Raw genomic sequence first — 18,418 nt, 5'->3', positions numbered from 1 at the left:
AAATGGGGTCTAAGTGTTGGTAAACTAGTCACTTGACCTAAAATCTCGGATCACCCCATATTGCTATCTTGAATTATTTGCTGTGAAGAATCAATCACAGCCACTATTTTATCATCCCATTTAAACACGGTTGGTTGAAGAGATTGCCGGAAATTTCAAAATACTGAAATAAAATGGCAACGGCAAAGGACTCTTCCTAGATATTTTAGAGAAATTTTGAACCCATGAATTTGAATCCATAAATACTAGATATAGACATTCGAAGTTTAAAAAAAGTTTAATTACAGCATTAATCAAGGGGCGTAAACGTGGTTGTTAAAATAATGGACGCCTTTTCCTGGTATCATCAACCATTTCTTAGACACAGTGACCACCATGCTATCGAGTTTTATGTATAAAAAATATTCATGTAAGGAGCACTTTTCTTTTACTTTGAGTAAGCTAAATGAACGTTGAAATGCATTCTGAGCGTGGACGGGTGCAGTGATAGTACAACAGTTTAAACTGTGAGTTCTGTGCGCATTAGCACACTGCCAAAAAAAGGAAAAAAAGCTAAGACAAGAAAAATTCCGAACACTGCCCCGTTTACTTTACCACCATCACCACCAAAAAAATGTGGCTTCGGCCCTACCTGACTTAGTCTGTGAGGGAGATAGGTCTTGTAGGGCAAAGTGACATTTTTGGTGCGATTTGCTATCTTGATTTCATTACTATCTGGAAGACCAGGTCAGTTACGTTTTATTCTAGCTAACCAAGAATTAATTTTAGAATCATTACTTAGATGAGTATTTGACTTACTTTGTCGTTTGCTATTGTATTCCTTATCGTTCAATTTATCTGGTCTGATTTAATATCGTTTAGGAATACATGCACAATATTTAACTCAACATTTCAATATCCAATTCATCGGAAGAAGATATCGCACAGACCGCTATCAAGTACTCGGTATCTTGTACACAGGGGAATCAGCTTAGCAATGATTAACTTTCTTGTCCACAATAACTGGGTGATCCGTGTCGACAATACTTCTATCTCTAAGTGCAAGGACACTCTGTTAAACATTTTAGAAGTTTTAGACGGTTTTACAAGAAGCATGGAATATAACTTACAATGGATCGCCTGGGTGTCACTAATTTCATTCCACGCACTAACAGGTATGTTTACGTCGTTAAAACATAATGTACTACAGAAACAACTTGCACGAGGATTTAACATTAATGTTATCGGTATACGATTAAATCTGGGCCATTTTTCAGTTGTTTGCAGTTTAAGTCGAAGAACGTAACTTGGCTTACCATATTAACATGAATCCGTATATTTTTTCTATTTAATGCTTCTCAGTTTTCGTTGCCCTTTTCCGTAGAACTGGTAGCTTTAATACAATAAGCACAATACAATGCTTTTGTTTATAGTCGTAACCTCACCCATCTGAGGTAATGAAAGATCAAGAAATCAACATTTTCAGATTTCAGGGCTGATGAAGTTTTGATAGAAATAGATAATTTTCAGTCAGAGTGAAAGCTTGCTAAACACAGGCATAACAAGTGATTTTAAATAAAATATTTAATAAATCATCGTGTGTTGGATAACATATTATATAATATCGGTGTTAGTAAGTAAATGCATGAACTCTTTTTTTAATACACAGAGGTAATTACTCTTAGCCCGGGCAGCTGCAATTTCGATGACGTCATGATATGCGGTTATACCATTGATGCCGCTGACAGCAGTTTTGAATGGAAGGCAGTAAAACCTGGAGACAATTTTCAAAGTGAGTCTCATACTGTCAATAATCGACAATAAATACAGGGAAACTAGAAAAGCACTCAGAGAGCGCAGACCTCCGCCAAGGCAGCAAAGTCTCCATCCAATGGCTTCACTCCTAAATTTTCGATATTTTTGATTTTTGATTATTGATCCGGATCACCACCAAAAACTAATCATCTGTTCCTTGGCCCAATTCTGACAGTTCCTGAAAATTTCATCAAAATCGGTCCATAACTTAGTTTTTTTATTTTTGATTATTGATTGATTATTGACCGGGGTCACCACTAAAAACTAATCACTTTATAGTTAACCCATTTCTGACCTACCCTGAAAATTCCATCGAAATTCATCCATAACTTTTTGAGTTATGTTGATGACAAACAAACAAACAAACAGGGGTGGAAACATAACCTCCTTGGCGGAGATAATAAAAAACTGTAGATACATGGTAGACATAGATAGATAATATAACTACACAAAAAAACGGACAAATCTTATTTTAACTCTTTTCAGGTACGCCTCCAAAGACCATACAGAGTCCCTTCTTGTACCTCAACGCTCAATTAGCCAGAGAAGGCCTCTCCACCACCCTCACTTCAGTGGTTATCCCACAGTCTTACGGAATCTGTTCTATTAGCTTTCTGTACTACTTGTACACTTTTTACGAAGATTACTTATCACTAGAAGTAAGGGTACAAGGTCAGAGCGCCCTCTTATGGAAACGGAATAGTAGTCTAATCATAACCGATTGGTTAGATTCCGGAAATATCGACTTAGCAAATATTGCTAGAAAAGGAGATTTCAAGGTAAGACTCATTGCGTGCATCAAAATCAGAAAAAGAGATTTTGCACAGTGTCATAACTTGCAATTGCGTCTAATGATACATTTGTTAGATGTAATGAATACTTTGTTAACCGAAATTTCTTTCTTTAAAGGTCATATTTCGAGCAACCGTTTTGAAGAAGGCATACGGCAAGGCAGCAGCGTCTTTGGATGATGTTGTAATACAGGGTTGCCAAGGTAATCTTTGGCTCTTGTTTACTGGCATGTTGGTGCATGGTCGTCAAACTAACGACATAAAAGTTCTATTCAGTAAATTAAAAAACCCTTTGTAAGGGACGGTGGGAACAAGTCAAATTTCAAGTATTATTCTGGTCAAAAGCAAAACTTGACCGACAGTTACATAAAGGAGTAAAATAGTCATTGTAAACATAAACATCTTTATTTCAGATTCGAAAAGTACAAGTCACGCCGCAACAAGATCAACACATCCTGTAACTTCAGCCGTTAACATCAGCATAACATCAATGTTATATAAAACATCGCCTTCTACCAAACTTACCAGGACACCAATAACAACGGCTAAACCGGCAACTCATTCTTCGTCGTCAGGCTCTAAGAAAACGACCAACTACCCAACTACTACATCATACAGCCAGTCAACATCCAGCAATATACCCACTTCGTCAACTACCATGTCTACGTCTAGACTGTCAACTTCTAATACTTCACCTACCTTATCAATCGCCTCTTCTACCCCTACTCCTTCAGCCATTACAACCACATCCACTTCTACCCCCACTACCTCAGTCATTACTACCACACCCACTTCTACCCCCAGTACCTCAGTCATTACTACCACACCCACTTCTACCCCCACTACCTCAGTCATAACTACCACACCCACTTCTACCCCCAGTACCTCAGTCATAACTACCACACCTACTTCTACCCCCAGTACCTCAGTCATTACTACCACACCCACTTCTACCCCCAGTACCTCAGTCATTACTACCACACCCACTTCTACCCCCAGTACCTCAGTCATTACTACCACACCCACTTCTACCCCCACTACCTCAGTCATTACTACCACCCCCCATTCTACCCCTACTCCCTCAGTCATTACTACCACCCCCAATTCTACCCCTACTCCCTCAGTCATAACTACCACCCCCAATTCTACCCCTACTCCCTCAGTCATTACTACCACGCCCACTTCTACCCCTACTCCCTCAGTCATAACTACCACCCCCAATTCTACCCCTACTCCCTCAGTCATTACTACCACCCCCACTCCCTCAGTCATAACTACCACCCCCAATTCTACCCCTACTCCCTCAGTCATAACTACCACACCCAATTCTACCCCTACTCCCTCAGTCATTACTACCACCCCCAATTCTACCCCTACTCCCTCAGTCATTACTACCACGCCCACTTCTACCCCTACTCCCTCAGTCATAACTACCACCCCCAATTCTACCCCTACTCCCTCAGTCATAACTGCCACCCCCAATTCTACCCCTACTCCCTCAGTCATAACTACCACCCCTACTTTTTCTATTCATGAATCCACACCTACAACGCAACCTTCAACCAGACTCACCAACCGAAATTTTTCTTCACTAAATTCTTCAACTACCAATGTATCCACTCTATCCAATACTGATGGACCTACAAAAATATCAAAATCGACATCTTCGTCAACATCAGCTACGTTCAACTCTTCTGGCGTTACCCAGACGCTTTGGATTAAGCTGACAACACGAAGAGGGACATCTTTTGTGCAGGATCGCAAGACTTCAACTGATAGTCAAACAATAAATGATCACTATCGATCACCCAAAACATCTAGTTTACCGAAAGCACCAATAACTTTGAGAGTGGCTGCAAGTACTGACCTGTCTGTACCACTGACAAGTAGTTTGCAGCCAGAGACCTTTCCTCCAACACAGAGTGAAGAGGAAAACGAAACTGAACTAAAGCAACAGCGTCAAACAATAGCCGACAGTCAGACAGCCGTTTATATCGGCACCGGGGCTGGTGGAGCAGCTTTACTGATAGGCATATGTGTAGTTCTCGCGGTGTTGCGGTGGAGAAGGAGACAGAGAGAACCACCAACATTGTATCTTGACCTCACCGATTGCGCGACAGGCTTTGACAACAAATGCGACGGAGATGCCTGTGATACGAAAGATGCAAGACCGGAAAATGAATATACCATTGTTTAAACTGGTGTGAATTGTACCCAAACAGTTATATATTTGTAAAATGTAAATATGTATATATATGTTCACCGAATCTGCACTCTAACTCTATCGTGCGTGGCATGTTTGCCTTAAGAACTGCGTCCATGAAACGCACTTAGGTGAACGCAAAATCAAAGAAGTTATGAGTCAAATTATAGGCGAATTGTATTCCATAAAAACAAATTTTGATAGCGGTCCTGATATTTGAAAAAATTTGACCAATTATCTTTTCATTATCAAAGGACTTGAGACGCAGAAGCATATTGTTGTATTTATAAGTTACGTATTTCGATGAAATTCAGTCACAAAAACCCCTTTAATTCTAAACAAAACAATGGGCGTATTTATCTAATTTTTCAGCTTGGTGGACGGAAAACAAAAGTGCCTGGTAAGCAGAATAGCTCACAAACGCTTTCAATATTTTTCTGTCCGACTTTACTATCTCTCTACATCCGAATAGGAGGTATAAAACACGCTTTTATAGGCAAGCTACAATAGCAACATAGGCCTACTCCTATATTTACTTTAAAGCTGGCATCTGTTGAATACTGAGAGGAAGGAAGAAGCCAAATATTAATGCACATTTATAAACGGAGCTTAATTAAAAACTTGTTTTATGATTAAAACCCAAGATAATCGAGGGTGTGACACAAACACATCACGAATCTTCACCGCCTCGAGGCTGCAGTTATATTTACTGAAAGCCACCACTGTTAAATGCTGTGAAAAAAAAAGAAGCTAGATAATAACATACATACGTACCGAGGTCAATTAAAAACCTATTTCATAACTAAAACCCTAAATACATCACGAGTCGTCGACTGCCTCGAGTTATCAATTGTAATTTTTTTAATTATTCAATTTTATGTTATTAATATGCTCTATGTTGAGGCAATCATGCAAGGATCCATTGTGCTCAATGACAACTTTCGTGATGTAGGTAATTAGATATCAAACATCATGCAGATGTATTCTTCTTATTTCCATTCTGTTTGGTGATTTCATTTTATTCAAAGGCATAGAAAATCCTGTGACATTCTGTACAGCTGCGATATTTGATTCGAGCCAAGCAATACTAGTTTTAGATAAGTTAATATTTTCTGCAATTGTTATGTTTTTTTTTTTTTTTTAATGTGGTAAATGACAAAATGTTTTGATCAGTAATTGAACAGACCTTTTATAAAGAAGATCATGGGATCTTTGGATTTTGAATTTGCTTGGTACCCGATAAAACAAAGTTGAAATTCATGGGTGTCCATCAGTTTGTTGTTTGGTAACACGTAATTCCTTGCAACATTTCGGCACCACTTTGTGTCTGTCGGCAATTATTCCTTGTCAGTAATGTCAACATCTCACACACTTAGCCAACTCGAAGGCATTTGTACTTTTTACACACTAATTGCCGTAAATGCCCGTGAACTATGGGACCTCTTGCTGAAAGGATGCACGCTTGAACAGTCTCTCTGAACCCCTTTCAAATGCATTCATATGTGATGTGAATACGACTAAAAACAGTGAGAATGTTAAAACACCTCTAAGGAATAAATTGACAACGGATTTTTCTGGTTTACAGGTACAGTTTATAACTACACGTTTCCGATGAAACTTGCATGCACTATAAATTTTCAACGGAGACTACATGGTAAGCTGGTGAATAAAATGCCAGAGTATTTCCTAATGTAAGTGCTGGAGGACGGATGGAAAATAAAGAAACTCATTGCTGTGAATAAAACTATATTTATTTAAAACCCATGCAAATAGTAGCAAAAACGGATTGTGTAAAAGGTCATATAAAACGTACAAAATTGTCGTTTGATCAATATGGAGTATTCTTCAAAAAACAACTGGAATAAAAACAATTTGTGTATATCACTGCTAATCACAGAAAAAGTATTTTCTATAATGAAAATAAATGCATCTCACAATAAGTTCACTTTCCAAAGACAAAATCTGGACTCTTACAGACTGACTGGTTTTAGCACATAATTACAATCACAAACTGACGCTCAATCTAATAATTATAACACCGAATTTGCATTTTTAGTCTTCACAGACAAACTGTCAGTATCACGATGGAGTTAATGGCAAAATTAATGTGAGATTCAAAAATATAACGCATGTCTTCAAAATGAAGACATGCGACAAGTTAGTGGCCAAGCCTCAGTTGCCAAAGTCCAGAAAATAAGTATTTCCGTCAGGTCGCTTCGAAATGGCAGCGTTGAACGATTCCCAAAGGAACGACAGAAGACACTTTCCGTGATAAAATACTTCCAAACCGTAGACATTCCTTTGGTGTTTGGTCTCTGTACATCTGTCCCACTGTGCTGATTTGACCTGAGCGTGTATCTCGGAATCAAGGCATATCTGAAGATGACGTTTCATTACGTCGATAGTACACAAGATTGGAAGCATATTATTTTCCTGAAATTCCTGTATATCACGCGCTTCATTGTCTCCAGGTTGGCAGTACTTATTTTGAATTGCATTCCTGTAAACGTCACTTACGTGATATGTGAAATTCAACAGAGCATGATGGATGATTTTCAGCTGAAATCGTAAAAAGAAGTAAGTTAGTGACAATGTAACGGGTAAAGGGGCAAAGTGGTTGATACATATGAATATTAAGTGTGCTAACTATGCCATTAACATTGGTTTATATTTCTTTCAAAGAAAAGCAAAAATGTCGGTGCCAGGTTTCAGAATATAGATAACTGCTGTTACAGCAGGTTTTCCTTTTTTTATTTGTTTTGATTCAAATGATCTATGACCTATAATAACATGGAGTTATTCGGAGTAGTGATTTGCAGTATATTCACACCAACAGTCTGTCAGATGATTAAGTACATTAATAGTGGACAAATGTGTGTCGCCTATTTTTTCCATAAAGCAACGTTTGTCCACAGTGTATTTTCATTTTTATAATTCTTACTTAAATGATCCTCCCCTTTCTTTATTTTTCCAAACAAAAGAAGCGTACCGTTTCCCCGTTCAGATGGACGTCAGCGCCATTGATAGTACCGAACGTTTCCCGGGTCCATGATTCACAGTTCAATCTAACATCGTTTTTGGGATTCCGAGTGAGTCGACGGTCAGCTATAATGTTACCCAGATTTCCACGCTACAATTTTAAAAATGATATCATAGCATATAAAATCGTATCACTTCGTGAAATAATATATAATATTATGCAACATCTCTTTATCGAAATTTTCGAAATACATTTTTAAAACAAAAATTCTATAACTCTGCATTCGTTTTTTTTTCTGTTTAAAATATTTAAAAATACAAATTCCTCTTACATAAAAACCGTACAGTTTCTCTGCCCGGGTACGCGCTTTTCCCAAGTCGATAATAAAGTTCTCAAGGTATTTCGGTTTTGGAGTAGATCTGTTGCTTTTGCACGGTGAAACTGAAAAAAATAGATCTTTGCATATCAAATGTAATCAGAAATGCGTCTAACGATAAAATGTGTTTAATATCGTGTGTGTTTACGTTGGCTCGCTCTCGCTCTCTCTCTCTCTCTCTCTCTCTATATATATATATATATATATATACACAGGGGTGGATCCAGGGTCATTTGAAGGGAGGGCACGGATGCGAAGCCGACCCCCCCCCCCCCCCCCCCAAACATCGTATGCTTAGATAGTGCGTCTGGGGGGGGGGGGGCAAAAAGGACAAAATCCAACAAAGATCTTAATCTACTCAGGAGTTGCTAACATAACATTTTACAGCTTGTACTTGTCACACTATAATCTATATGAATTGCTAACTAAATATAACAATGATTTCAATGCAAGTTGGTATTTATTTTGAAAAAATGCCGTTTACCATACCTACACAATGTGGTTTCAATTACTGCCAGGGTCCGTTATAAAGTAAAATCATGTTTGTTTCTCAGTGTTTTTCGCATCCTTATTACCCCTATGATAAGCTTTTAGGAAAGGCTATAGGCCATAAAACGGGGATTACTGGTCATGTCAAGGTGTTAAGATATTAAATTCGAGTTAAGATAATTCGCAGAGAGATTGCCAATTTCAAAAACATTACGGTGACCCTAAACATTTTTCATAACATTGAGAAAATGCACAGAGCGACAACTCAAATCTCTATTTACACGTTCACGACACAGTTTACCTCAAGTCCGTCCTTCACAATGCATGCAAAGATTTAATAATACATACATATAAAAATTAAGTCTGTTGTTATACTCACGGCCACAAGGGTTGGAGAAGTCAACTTCTATCACACGAGTAATGGAGCAGGCAAGAGTGGCACACACTGGCTTTGGAGAGTGTTCCCTTCCTCGGCAGACGAGGAAGTAAAGCATAAGTATGAATACGCCAAGGAACGTGCAGCCACCTGTAAAGCGTAGATATCATTGACACAATAGTGGACGGTAAATTACACTTAAACTATGCGGAGAAATAAACTTAGAATGCCCTCCGCGTTATACTTAAAAACCGCAAGTACACAGACGTACCTTATTGCTGCATTCTGTGATCTTACGCTGTTTGGCGACATGGTAACTTACCATGTGTGTGTTAAAATATGATAATGATTATAATGAATTATGTATACGCCAAATTCAAAAAAGCCAGTGATGTATAAACATATGTAGCAGCGCCTCACGGTGTCAATAAAGAAGGAGAAGTGGACCAAAATATCAAAGTGCAAAGAGTGCATACCTTTTTAAAGTGAGGTAGAAAAATGAAATGGGAATGTGAAAGAAAAGGGGGAGTGACAAAAATGCTACTTAAACCAACTAAGAGTAAAACCACACCAGTCCACTGGTATCAACGCAAGATTGTGAATGGCATGATTATTTTCTGATGTGATTAAACCTGTAATTTTTTTTTTATTATAAACGGTGCTGATTAATAAAACTGCTCTCGAATCGGTCTCGAAGGTGCTGAACAAAGCGCAATTTATTTGCCCGGTAGGACGGGGAATGTGCTCGGAATATATAATGAGCCAAAAATGAAACAAAATGAACGTGGTATGCAAATTTTCTCAAAATAGTCCAGGATCTCAACTGATGTAATTCTTTGTTTTTTTTTTTTCTCATGTTTATTTTTAAATATTTAAAAGCAGACATTTCGATCCTTAGCAGGTGCAAAAGTCATTATGAGACAACTGGTGCGTTACAGTGTTGTGTTAAAGGCAGTCACAGAAAAGTTGTCACATTTGTTACGCTTACTATGTAAAATGATTATAAGAGTGTGTCCCAAAGAGTACTTCAACTATCCATGAATATTGAAACGCCCTTAAAGAGTAAATAATGATAATAAATTGAAAGTAATTGTGGGGTGGAGTAGCTATCAAGTAAAAAAGACCTTTTCGAACCGATGGTAAAGTCTGAATTTCCTTGTCAATAGCAAAAGATAAGTAATTGATAATCATTGAATTAAAACATAAAACTGCTATAAAATATATAAAAAAATGGTTTTATAAGTCCAAAATGATGGTTGAAATGGGCTATATGGATGCCGGTGCACCCAACTGTGTATAAAATAAATCAATAAAATGGTAAACCATACTATGCACTTTATTTAATAAAATTGAATGGTAGAACGTGCTTTATAACTTGCATTAAGGGAATATAGTAGTCCATACGGCTCTCTGGCAGATATGGCCGATTATTTTTGCTCGAAACAAAAATTATAAAAAAATGCGCACTCACCTTGTCTACACATATTCTTAAAATGTAGTCCTGTTCGATATTTAAAACGGCAATTGAGTTGTCAGTGTAAAAGATAATGTTCGTCGATTCCTTGTTAAACCTACCTTATATAGCAAACCTTGGTGATGTCTTGAGGGTAAAAGTTGCCAACTGTATCATCTAGATCATCAACTTTTTCTGGGACATTCCCGCTATTTCGGCGAAAGTACCTCGTCCTAGGCGTGTCTTGCGACGCTAAACAATTATTTTTCAGTGAGTCTGTGGAAATTGTCCGGAAATTAAGACATCAGTGAAAGTGACATCGATCTCCAATTTGGTATGAACTTTTAAAACATTCGCGAAAAGGAACTGACAACTGATAGACATCAATAAATTGATAACGGAAACAAGTACTCGTCATCCGTGACTGCGTTTATCATACACAGGCTGTTGAATAACAGGTGTTTCTGAAAAAGGAGCTATAAGGAAATAAAGACATTATTTTTTTATTACTTCAATAATTTACCTACCTGAAATCAAACTATGGAGCTAATTATGTTTCTTTAAATTCCACTTGAACCGATTTATTGTGAATCATGCTCATGTTATTGTTGTTTTCGTAACCTAAAACAATATTGATCTGTAAATCAATGGATAAAGAGCAGTGGAACTTGATATGAAAGTAGCGGAGAGTTGACATGACACAGGGTAGAAAACAGTCTAAAGCTAGAACTTGTTGCGAATGTTTTTTATTATTTTAAAGATGTTTTATCCATATCTTCACTGTTTCGACATCCCCACATTCCATTTCAATGTTTTCTCAGTCACTAAGTTGTTCTTTCGTTTAGATCAGTTTGAAGTTTCATGAAAATATTGATTTCGCATTATTGAACATGGGTGAAGTTTTCAGGATTATGCCTGATTTCAGGATTTCTAGTCTTCATTTTAATCGTTTTATGATCGGTGTAGATTGGTATGTATTCTCGGTACAAATTATTTTTGAAAGTTTCAAAAAAGAAAATGTTCTCTATGCTTTTTGTTTCTACTACATCCTACATTCACTTTTAAAGATAAAAAGGACCAAATCTGTGACAGCATTCACTTTTGGTCTCTCTCTCTCTCTCTCTCTCTCTCTCTCTCTCTCTCTCTCTGAATATGTACCGGGAAGTGAATAAGCAAAGCTCTCAAAATTGTCCAAAATTCGTAAAATGTATCATTATTATTTCATTAACTTGTGCACAAGCATTAGGCCTTTTCAAGCCTCCCACCTGGTCGCATCCGTATCTAATGATTGCACTTTTAAACTACTTAAATTGTTTTGAACATTGCTTAAAGTTGTGCAACCCTTGGAAGGCACCACATTTGCCGTTTTCATGCGGTTTGACTTTTTTCCAGTGGATAAGAATATGATCAGAAATTATTCATTTTGCCTTTAACAGGTATGCTCCATTTGATACCACAAAGCGTAGCCACAGTCAGTTTGTAATAATTGGTTACTCAAGCGTGTGTGTGTGTGTGTGTGTGTTCAACTTCTGCTGTCTTTATTGATCAAAATGTCCCTATCTCCACTCACTAGTCCTTCAATTGGCAGAGATAAGAATATTGGATAAAAGTGTAAAATAAAACGCAAGTAAGCTAATCACATTCATAAGGTAATGTTAATAACCATTGTGATACAAATTCAAATAGATTCCGTTTTATAAACCACCAAACAGATCACTATTGACTGATTTTCTTAAGGTTAACTTATTGAAACCCAAAATTGACTTTTTCACATGTTGCTTCATATCGGACAAAAGCCTGAGATTGTCAAGCTGTTCAGGTGCGCCAGTTTTTATTCCATTTTTCGGAGCTTTGCAACTTCTAATTCCAAAAAAATGGATTGTTGACATATTTCGTTCATCTACAAAAATTTTTAAAAACTGTCAGGATAATTAAAATCAATTATTGTTACAAAAGAGGTGTTTAGAATGTCAAAGTAATCAATTTGAAAATGTAAAGTTTTACATCGTTGATTTTGTGTGACTGGATTTTTTTCATCATAGTACCTTTTACATTTGTTAAATGGGAAATTTAAATGGATAAATGATTTGCAATTTCCTTTAATTTCCTTCTTGCATTAAGAAACTTTCATCATGGTTTGATCCAATATACAGATATGACATGGGAAATTTTGTAACATGGGTTTACAAAGATACCAAACCCTGAAATGATAAGGAAGTGTGTAAACATTTTTATGTGCATTATTTATGATTCTTATTCAAAATTATGATAACCACAAATGCCATTGCTATGTCTTCATCAAGGGGATAACATCATCGATCACAAGTGAAAGTTTCAAAGGCACTTCAGATCATTCACATTTAGTTGTTTTTCACTGTGCCGTTCACTGTTGATGTTGACATTAACAGGTTAATTACCTTAATCCCTTATAATACAGCAATGGTGTATGTTGAAATCTACAGCTATTACCTTATCGCTATTCTTATCGCTATGACGTCAATCGCCCCACTAGCCGAAAACGACCATTTTCGAGTCCACTATGTATAGTAATGCTTATAACAGAAGGTACCCTCTACCAGGGCTGCAGATTATTTATGTGCACTTTGTTACAACGCATAGAGAATATTGTACCGTGAATTAGCCAGATACATGTACATAACTGTGTATATCTACTGAAAAGTCAATTTGTGGCCCTGATGGAGGGTAGGCAGAAGGCGAGATGGTATTACACCCTTTCCCTTTTCTCGGTTTTTAATAAACAGTATCCTGTTGACTCTTCCAGGGGCGATAGAAGTTATTGTCAAGACACTAGTCATGCTCCATTTGCTGACATAAACTAAATTAAACATGAAGCGGTGAAATCGCAGCCAAAAAACTAAAAACTGAAATTTGAACTAAAAACAACCAAGAGTTACAAAAAGCACCAAGTAACGCACTACAGTGCCGGCTTCTGAGTCTATTTCGGAAGAGGATTAGAGGTGAAAAATCTCCAAGTGGATCGATTCGCTGTCATTAATTGATGATTTTATGCTTTTGGATGAATTCCAATCTCTTTTTTTCTTATTCATTATTCTCTGCATTTTGCGTTAGATATATCAACATACACTGTAACTGTAAGTCGTGTTTCAAGTCTTGCAATAATATTCTTTGTCATTTTAAGTATATTTTGTGCATTTTGTAGTAGCAGCTTGTGTTCGACTTCACTACATTTGAACACGCTGTTACTTAAGAAACAAACCACATAGGCTATAACAATGAAATTGTCGTCTTTGCCTCGAGGTTCGACGAACTTATAGATTGAATTGTAAGGTCATAAAATGAGTCGAGCGCGCAAGCAAGCGACTCCATTAAAATTATTTAACATGTCTCGGGGGTATTATTGTGAACTGGACACGGTGGACCATCTCCCAAATCAGCGCTCCACTGTAAGTCTCTCAATTTTTCATCGGTAAAGCAATCATGTGAAATATACAGTTCTTGGTCGCGAATGGTATTCATTCTTGCAATCAACTGTTCTCCCCCCCCCCTTCCACTTACATTTTTGCCATATTTTTTCAAAATTGTTTTAAGTTCTTTCACCGTTTTTTTTTTTTTTTCTTCATTAGATAGTGTTTGTTTTCTTCACTTTACATCTCTAAACGTTGACTAGCTTGCCTGCTGTCCCGTCAAGTGGCGCCTCAAGCGGGAAAAGTTGTCACTAAAAAGCTACACTTGGCCTTACATGTAATTAATATACTAAGGAGACGGTCGCGAGTCATGGGAGAGGGTTCCGAAGATGAAGACTTCACGTAGATCATGCAGTTTGCGAGCGTCAACCGCTTAACTGGTCATTATGTGTACTTGAGCTTTCTTTGAGCGACTTAACGTAAATCTGACACGAACCATCGAATTTCGGATTGCGTTTTGCGCGTCATAAAAAGGTTTCATTACAACCAGTGGCAGAGGACACTGTTATTGATTTTTTAATACAAACGCTTTGGACTGCGGCAAGAGGAACGACAAATTCAACTTTATCAATCTGCGCCCCCCCCCCCCCCCCCCCTTCAAATAATCCTGGATCCACCCCTGCCCAGGCACACAACAAAAATCCGATCCCTCCATCACGCGCAGTCTAGGGCCTGCTGCCCCGTCAAGTGGCTCACCAAGCGGGAAAAATTGTCACTAAAAGCGATACCTGGTGTACTAAAAAGGTCAATGTGTCTCCGGCTCATATGGAAGTTATGGAACGTATCAAACGGTTAGATAAGCGGATAAACGGTTTGTGTAATGAAACGCTGTGCTTGTGGCAAGTTATTTTATGTTAGGATAGTGTATTTCGTGGCTGGAGTCATTAATTTGGGCATTTGTGCTCACAAATCTGAGGCTCGAGTTAGAAAAAGCCCTGTCAATGATAGATAAACGAAGTGCATGAAATTTGCCCTAAGTAATTATCCCCAAGAAGGAGATAAATGCCGATAGAAATCTACAAGGGATTTAGTTGGTTATTAATCAAAATGTGTCCAACAAAAAGAAAAGTGTATGTGCGTTAATTTACTGTGGCTCTGATTTTAGCTTCTTTCGCATGTCAGCACATTTTGTAGTCAAGCAAGTGCGTTTGTCTCAACTGACACAATTGGCAAGTGCGGCGTCAACATAAAAAAACACTGAAGTGCGAGTAGATAATCATTGTGATTTTGACAATTTTGCGCTTGTTTCTGTAAAGGACCCAGTACAAGCTTCCATATGCTCTCTCGGTAATATATATATAAATATAGTTAAGTGTACTGACGTAAGCTAATCAGCATAGAATGACTATCATTGCAGGCTTGTATGGCATGCGATTCCTAGGAAATCTGAGGAAATTGCGTTTTCCCAGTCACTTAATGTATGACGAGATGAGACATGATAGATTTGATAGGTGATGAAGTGCCTTTTCATCAATTTTATTATTGTTGACTGCGGTTTGAAATGACAGTTATGACACTGCAGGGAAGTAGTCTACAGTGTTATCGTGTTTTGGTCAGGTTTGTCCTGTTCGTTTTTACCACAGGATTTACGTATGCCATGTCCCCCAAAAATAAGTAGAATTCTATTGTTTTGCCCCTCGATAAAGGGTGCAGGTTAACGAATTATTGAATGATTATGCGGGAGTAAAAATAACGATGACGCTGCGTTACAACCGAAAGGAAAGACAATTAAGACGAAAAATAATACACAGGGTTGTTTTTCCTCAAGCCAATTTAACTCAAAGAGTTTACATTTTAGCATTATTTTTCTTTTATCAGTAGCTATTTCGGGTAATAAGGTTTGTACTGCTATATAATACATTAACTTTTCGGTTACATTTGACCACGGAAATGAGATGATGAAATTATAGGAAGGCGCATTTTCATTTTCTTGTATAAATAGCTGTTGGATAAAGAAAACCTATCAAATGTTTAATCTTGGATCTTCAAAAAATACAAAGTCATTGAATGTGCTCAGTCCTTCCTCGGTAGGACAGTATTTCACAACTCTTCCCTGTCCTGACAAGGAAGAACTGGTCTAAATAATTAGAGGAAGTAAAATCGTAAAATGATTTTTCTCAGCTTGGATTACGTGACAATGCATTGCTGTGGTATTTGGTGTGGTCAAAGGCTTGGGCAAAACTATTAACCAAAATAGACTTCAACAAATGTTTGGCTTTATCGGGTATTCTTACTGTATCGATATTGGAAATGAAGCGTATTATATGTGAACAATATATACATGTATTGCGGAAAAAGGATACATCGTCTTGAGTTGACTCAAAATAAAAAAGGTCGTGGCAATCAGTGTAAAGTTATTTCAAGCTGAGCACTGTGAATCATATGCGTTAGATATAATGTATATTAAAATAAGATTTAAAAAAATCATTTGTAAAGTTTTACTTAGCATATTGGTTTCTTCGTGTCACGTGGACCATTTTCAAAAATCACAAACAAATAAACACTCCCTTTAAAATTGCATAATGACTTATCCTTTTAATGGCGGTCGACAATTACACAAAATATCCGTGTTTTGCATCGTGCTTTTTACCACAATATGCACGACACCCCTACGCCATACACTCTTCTGTCTTAACAGCTGTAATACGCTCTCTTCGAGAGTGCAAAAGGTAAATGACAGATCCCTAACTACTTAATGTCACACCATAATACGTAATACATGTGTAATGTACAATGTAGTTTGTTTACTCTCTGTTCGCAGCTGTGTGTGCCGTGTGCTTAGTGTTTTTGAATTGACTCCTAGAACTTTTTTGGGACATTGGGTGCAATCACATGTAAGAAAACCTGGGTTACCCTGCATTGGATGCAAGGATTGTGTCCTTCCCAGTGATCCAAACATACTCCCGGCATCCTTTTAGAAATAAGACAATTTCCATAAGAGGATATAAGTGATTCTGAAGAGGCTTAACTGCTCCATGTCTATTGCGAAACATTATAGAATGTAAAAATTATGGGTAGTTTGATTCGGGATATGCATCGTGTATTAAACTGTTGTGAAAAAAAAAACATTTTGTGGGTAGAAAATTGGGCATGTTTTTCATTTCTTAAAATTGAAAAAAAAAAAAATTCCAGGATGTACACTGTGCATTTCACTCAAGTCTATTATTAGGCTGGAAGCGAGCATCTGGCTGGCCGAAATATTAACAACTCAGTCACGACCTCAAAGAAACAGGTTGTTTTGCCACAGCATCTGGGTAGGACAAAGGGAAATGGTGCTTCCATCGGGCTCACCCCTCTTGATATCCGCTTACGTTGTTGAACCCGGTAGATTTACCTTCTAGAAGCACTCGTATGCGTAGTATTATTGTACTGACCAAATTAGGGTCTTATTAACGTAAGAACAAATTAATTGTTTTGTTTTTCGTTAAACTTAAACAAGTTTGATTTTATTTTGCACAACAGTCGGGAAAAACATTGAACTTTGTCTATAAATCTTGCTTTTTATCATTGACTATGGCGTGAGCAGTTTTTACGTTTTCCAAGAAGGCGAAAATACGAGCACAAGACGTGCCTTATCCAAGATTACACTTTAGTCTCCCGTTAATCACTCCATCCACAAGTATTCAGCTAATGTTCTCACAACACATGTTTTGTGTTTGCAGTCGACCGCACAGAGACCGTCAATGGCTGTCTTATACTGAAATATAGCTGAACCACGCCAATAAAGAAACAACACCGGTTTTATGTAGTTCGGCTTAATTAGTTTCCTTTTTATTCCGCTGTTTCAATATTGTAATGTGTCTGTTGTTCTAAATGTAGTATCGCTTTGTACGCTGCATTATTAAATAGTCTCATATTTTAAATGGCTTCATATTCTGTTTTTTCTTCTTTTTTTGTTAAGTCTAGAATTGTATGAACGCACCCAGTAACCTATTTGCTGTAAACATTCTTTTTGATATTTCCGAAATAAAAAATGAGAAGGGTTTATTAATCCACCAGCAGAAAATGATACACAGTGTATTGTAATCTTGTTTTTAAGTCTTAATTTACCATGGTTATTGGTATGATTATTGCAATAATAAAATAAGATAGATAAATAATTGAACAGCTGCTGCTAGTCTTTTAGACATCTTAAGAGAAAGAGGGCGTGGTCCTTAAGGCTCCTCATTTATTGTATAGATCTACATGTATTAACATGTAGGCGGTAAAGTGAGATCAGGGTATCAACATACAATAACGACAAGCAATTACACCCCGACCAATTGGTATGACTGTCAACACATTTTAACTTTGAGCTTCAAATAAATATAATTTAAAAAAAAGATAAAATAGTTAGTTATAGGGAAGTAAGTGATTTATGCTGCATATTTTTGGGATGTAACAGAAATTGCGTAGAAGTAAAGTCAAGGGTTTACTGAAGGGGCCCACAGTCAACATATTGCAAAGTGACATAGGACAATTCTTCAAACCAATATCATAGATGGATCAAAGCATTAATGGATCAATTCAA

At 37.2% G+C, this 18,418-nt stretch overlaps 2 protein-coding genes across 2 annotated transcripts; one reads left to right on the top strand and one right to left on the bottom strand.

The window, feature by feature from the left end:
* Window positions 1–523: 523 nt before the first annotated feature.
* Window positions 524–6,532, top strand: LOC106160741 (uncharacterized). Its single transcript, XM_013537411.3, has 5 exons — window positions 524–1,154; window positions 1,649–1,771; window positions 2,281–2,573; window positions 2,704–2,788; window positions 2,999–6,532. The coding sequence occupies exons 1-5, from the start codon at window positions 977–979 to the stop codon at window positions 4,780–4,782; spliced, it is 2,463 nt and encodes an 820-aa protein (XP_013392865.2). The 5' UTR covers window positions 524–976; the 3' UTR covers window positions 4,783–6,532.
* Window positions 6,533–6,551: 19 nt separating this feature from the next.
* LOC106160743 (uncharacterized) lies at window positions 6,552–10,563 on the bottom strand. The gene is made up of 5 exons (XM_013537412.2): window positions 10,481–10,563; window positions 9,013–9,159; window positions 8,100–8,209; window positions 7,778–7,918; window positions 6,552–7,347 (listed from the first exon to the last, which is right to left on the bottom strand). The coding sequence occupies exons 1-5, from the start codon at window positions 10,491–10,493 to the stop codon at window positions 6,961–6,963; spliced, it is 798 nt and encodes a 265-aa protein (XP_013392866.1). The 5' UTR covers window positions 10,494–10,563; the 3' UTR covers window positions 6,552–6,960.
* Window positions 10,564–18,418: the final 7,855 nt, after the last annotated feature.

The sequence above is a fragment of the Lingula anatina genome, chromosome 1 (assembly GCF_051362555.1).
Source record: "Lingula anatina isolate TDL-2025a chromosome 1, LinAna3.0, whole genome shotgun sequence".
Taxonomy (NCBI): Eukaryota; Metazoa; Brachiopoda; class Lingulata; order Lingulida; family Lingulidae; genus Lingula; species Lingula anatina.
The sequence above is the reverse complement of the archived record's forward strand: the minus strand, read 5'-3'. Positions and strand labels throughout refer to the sequence as shown.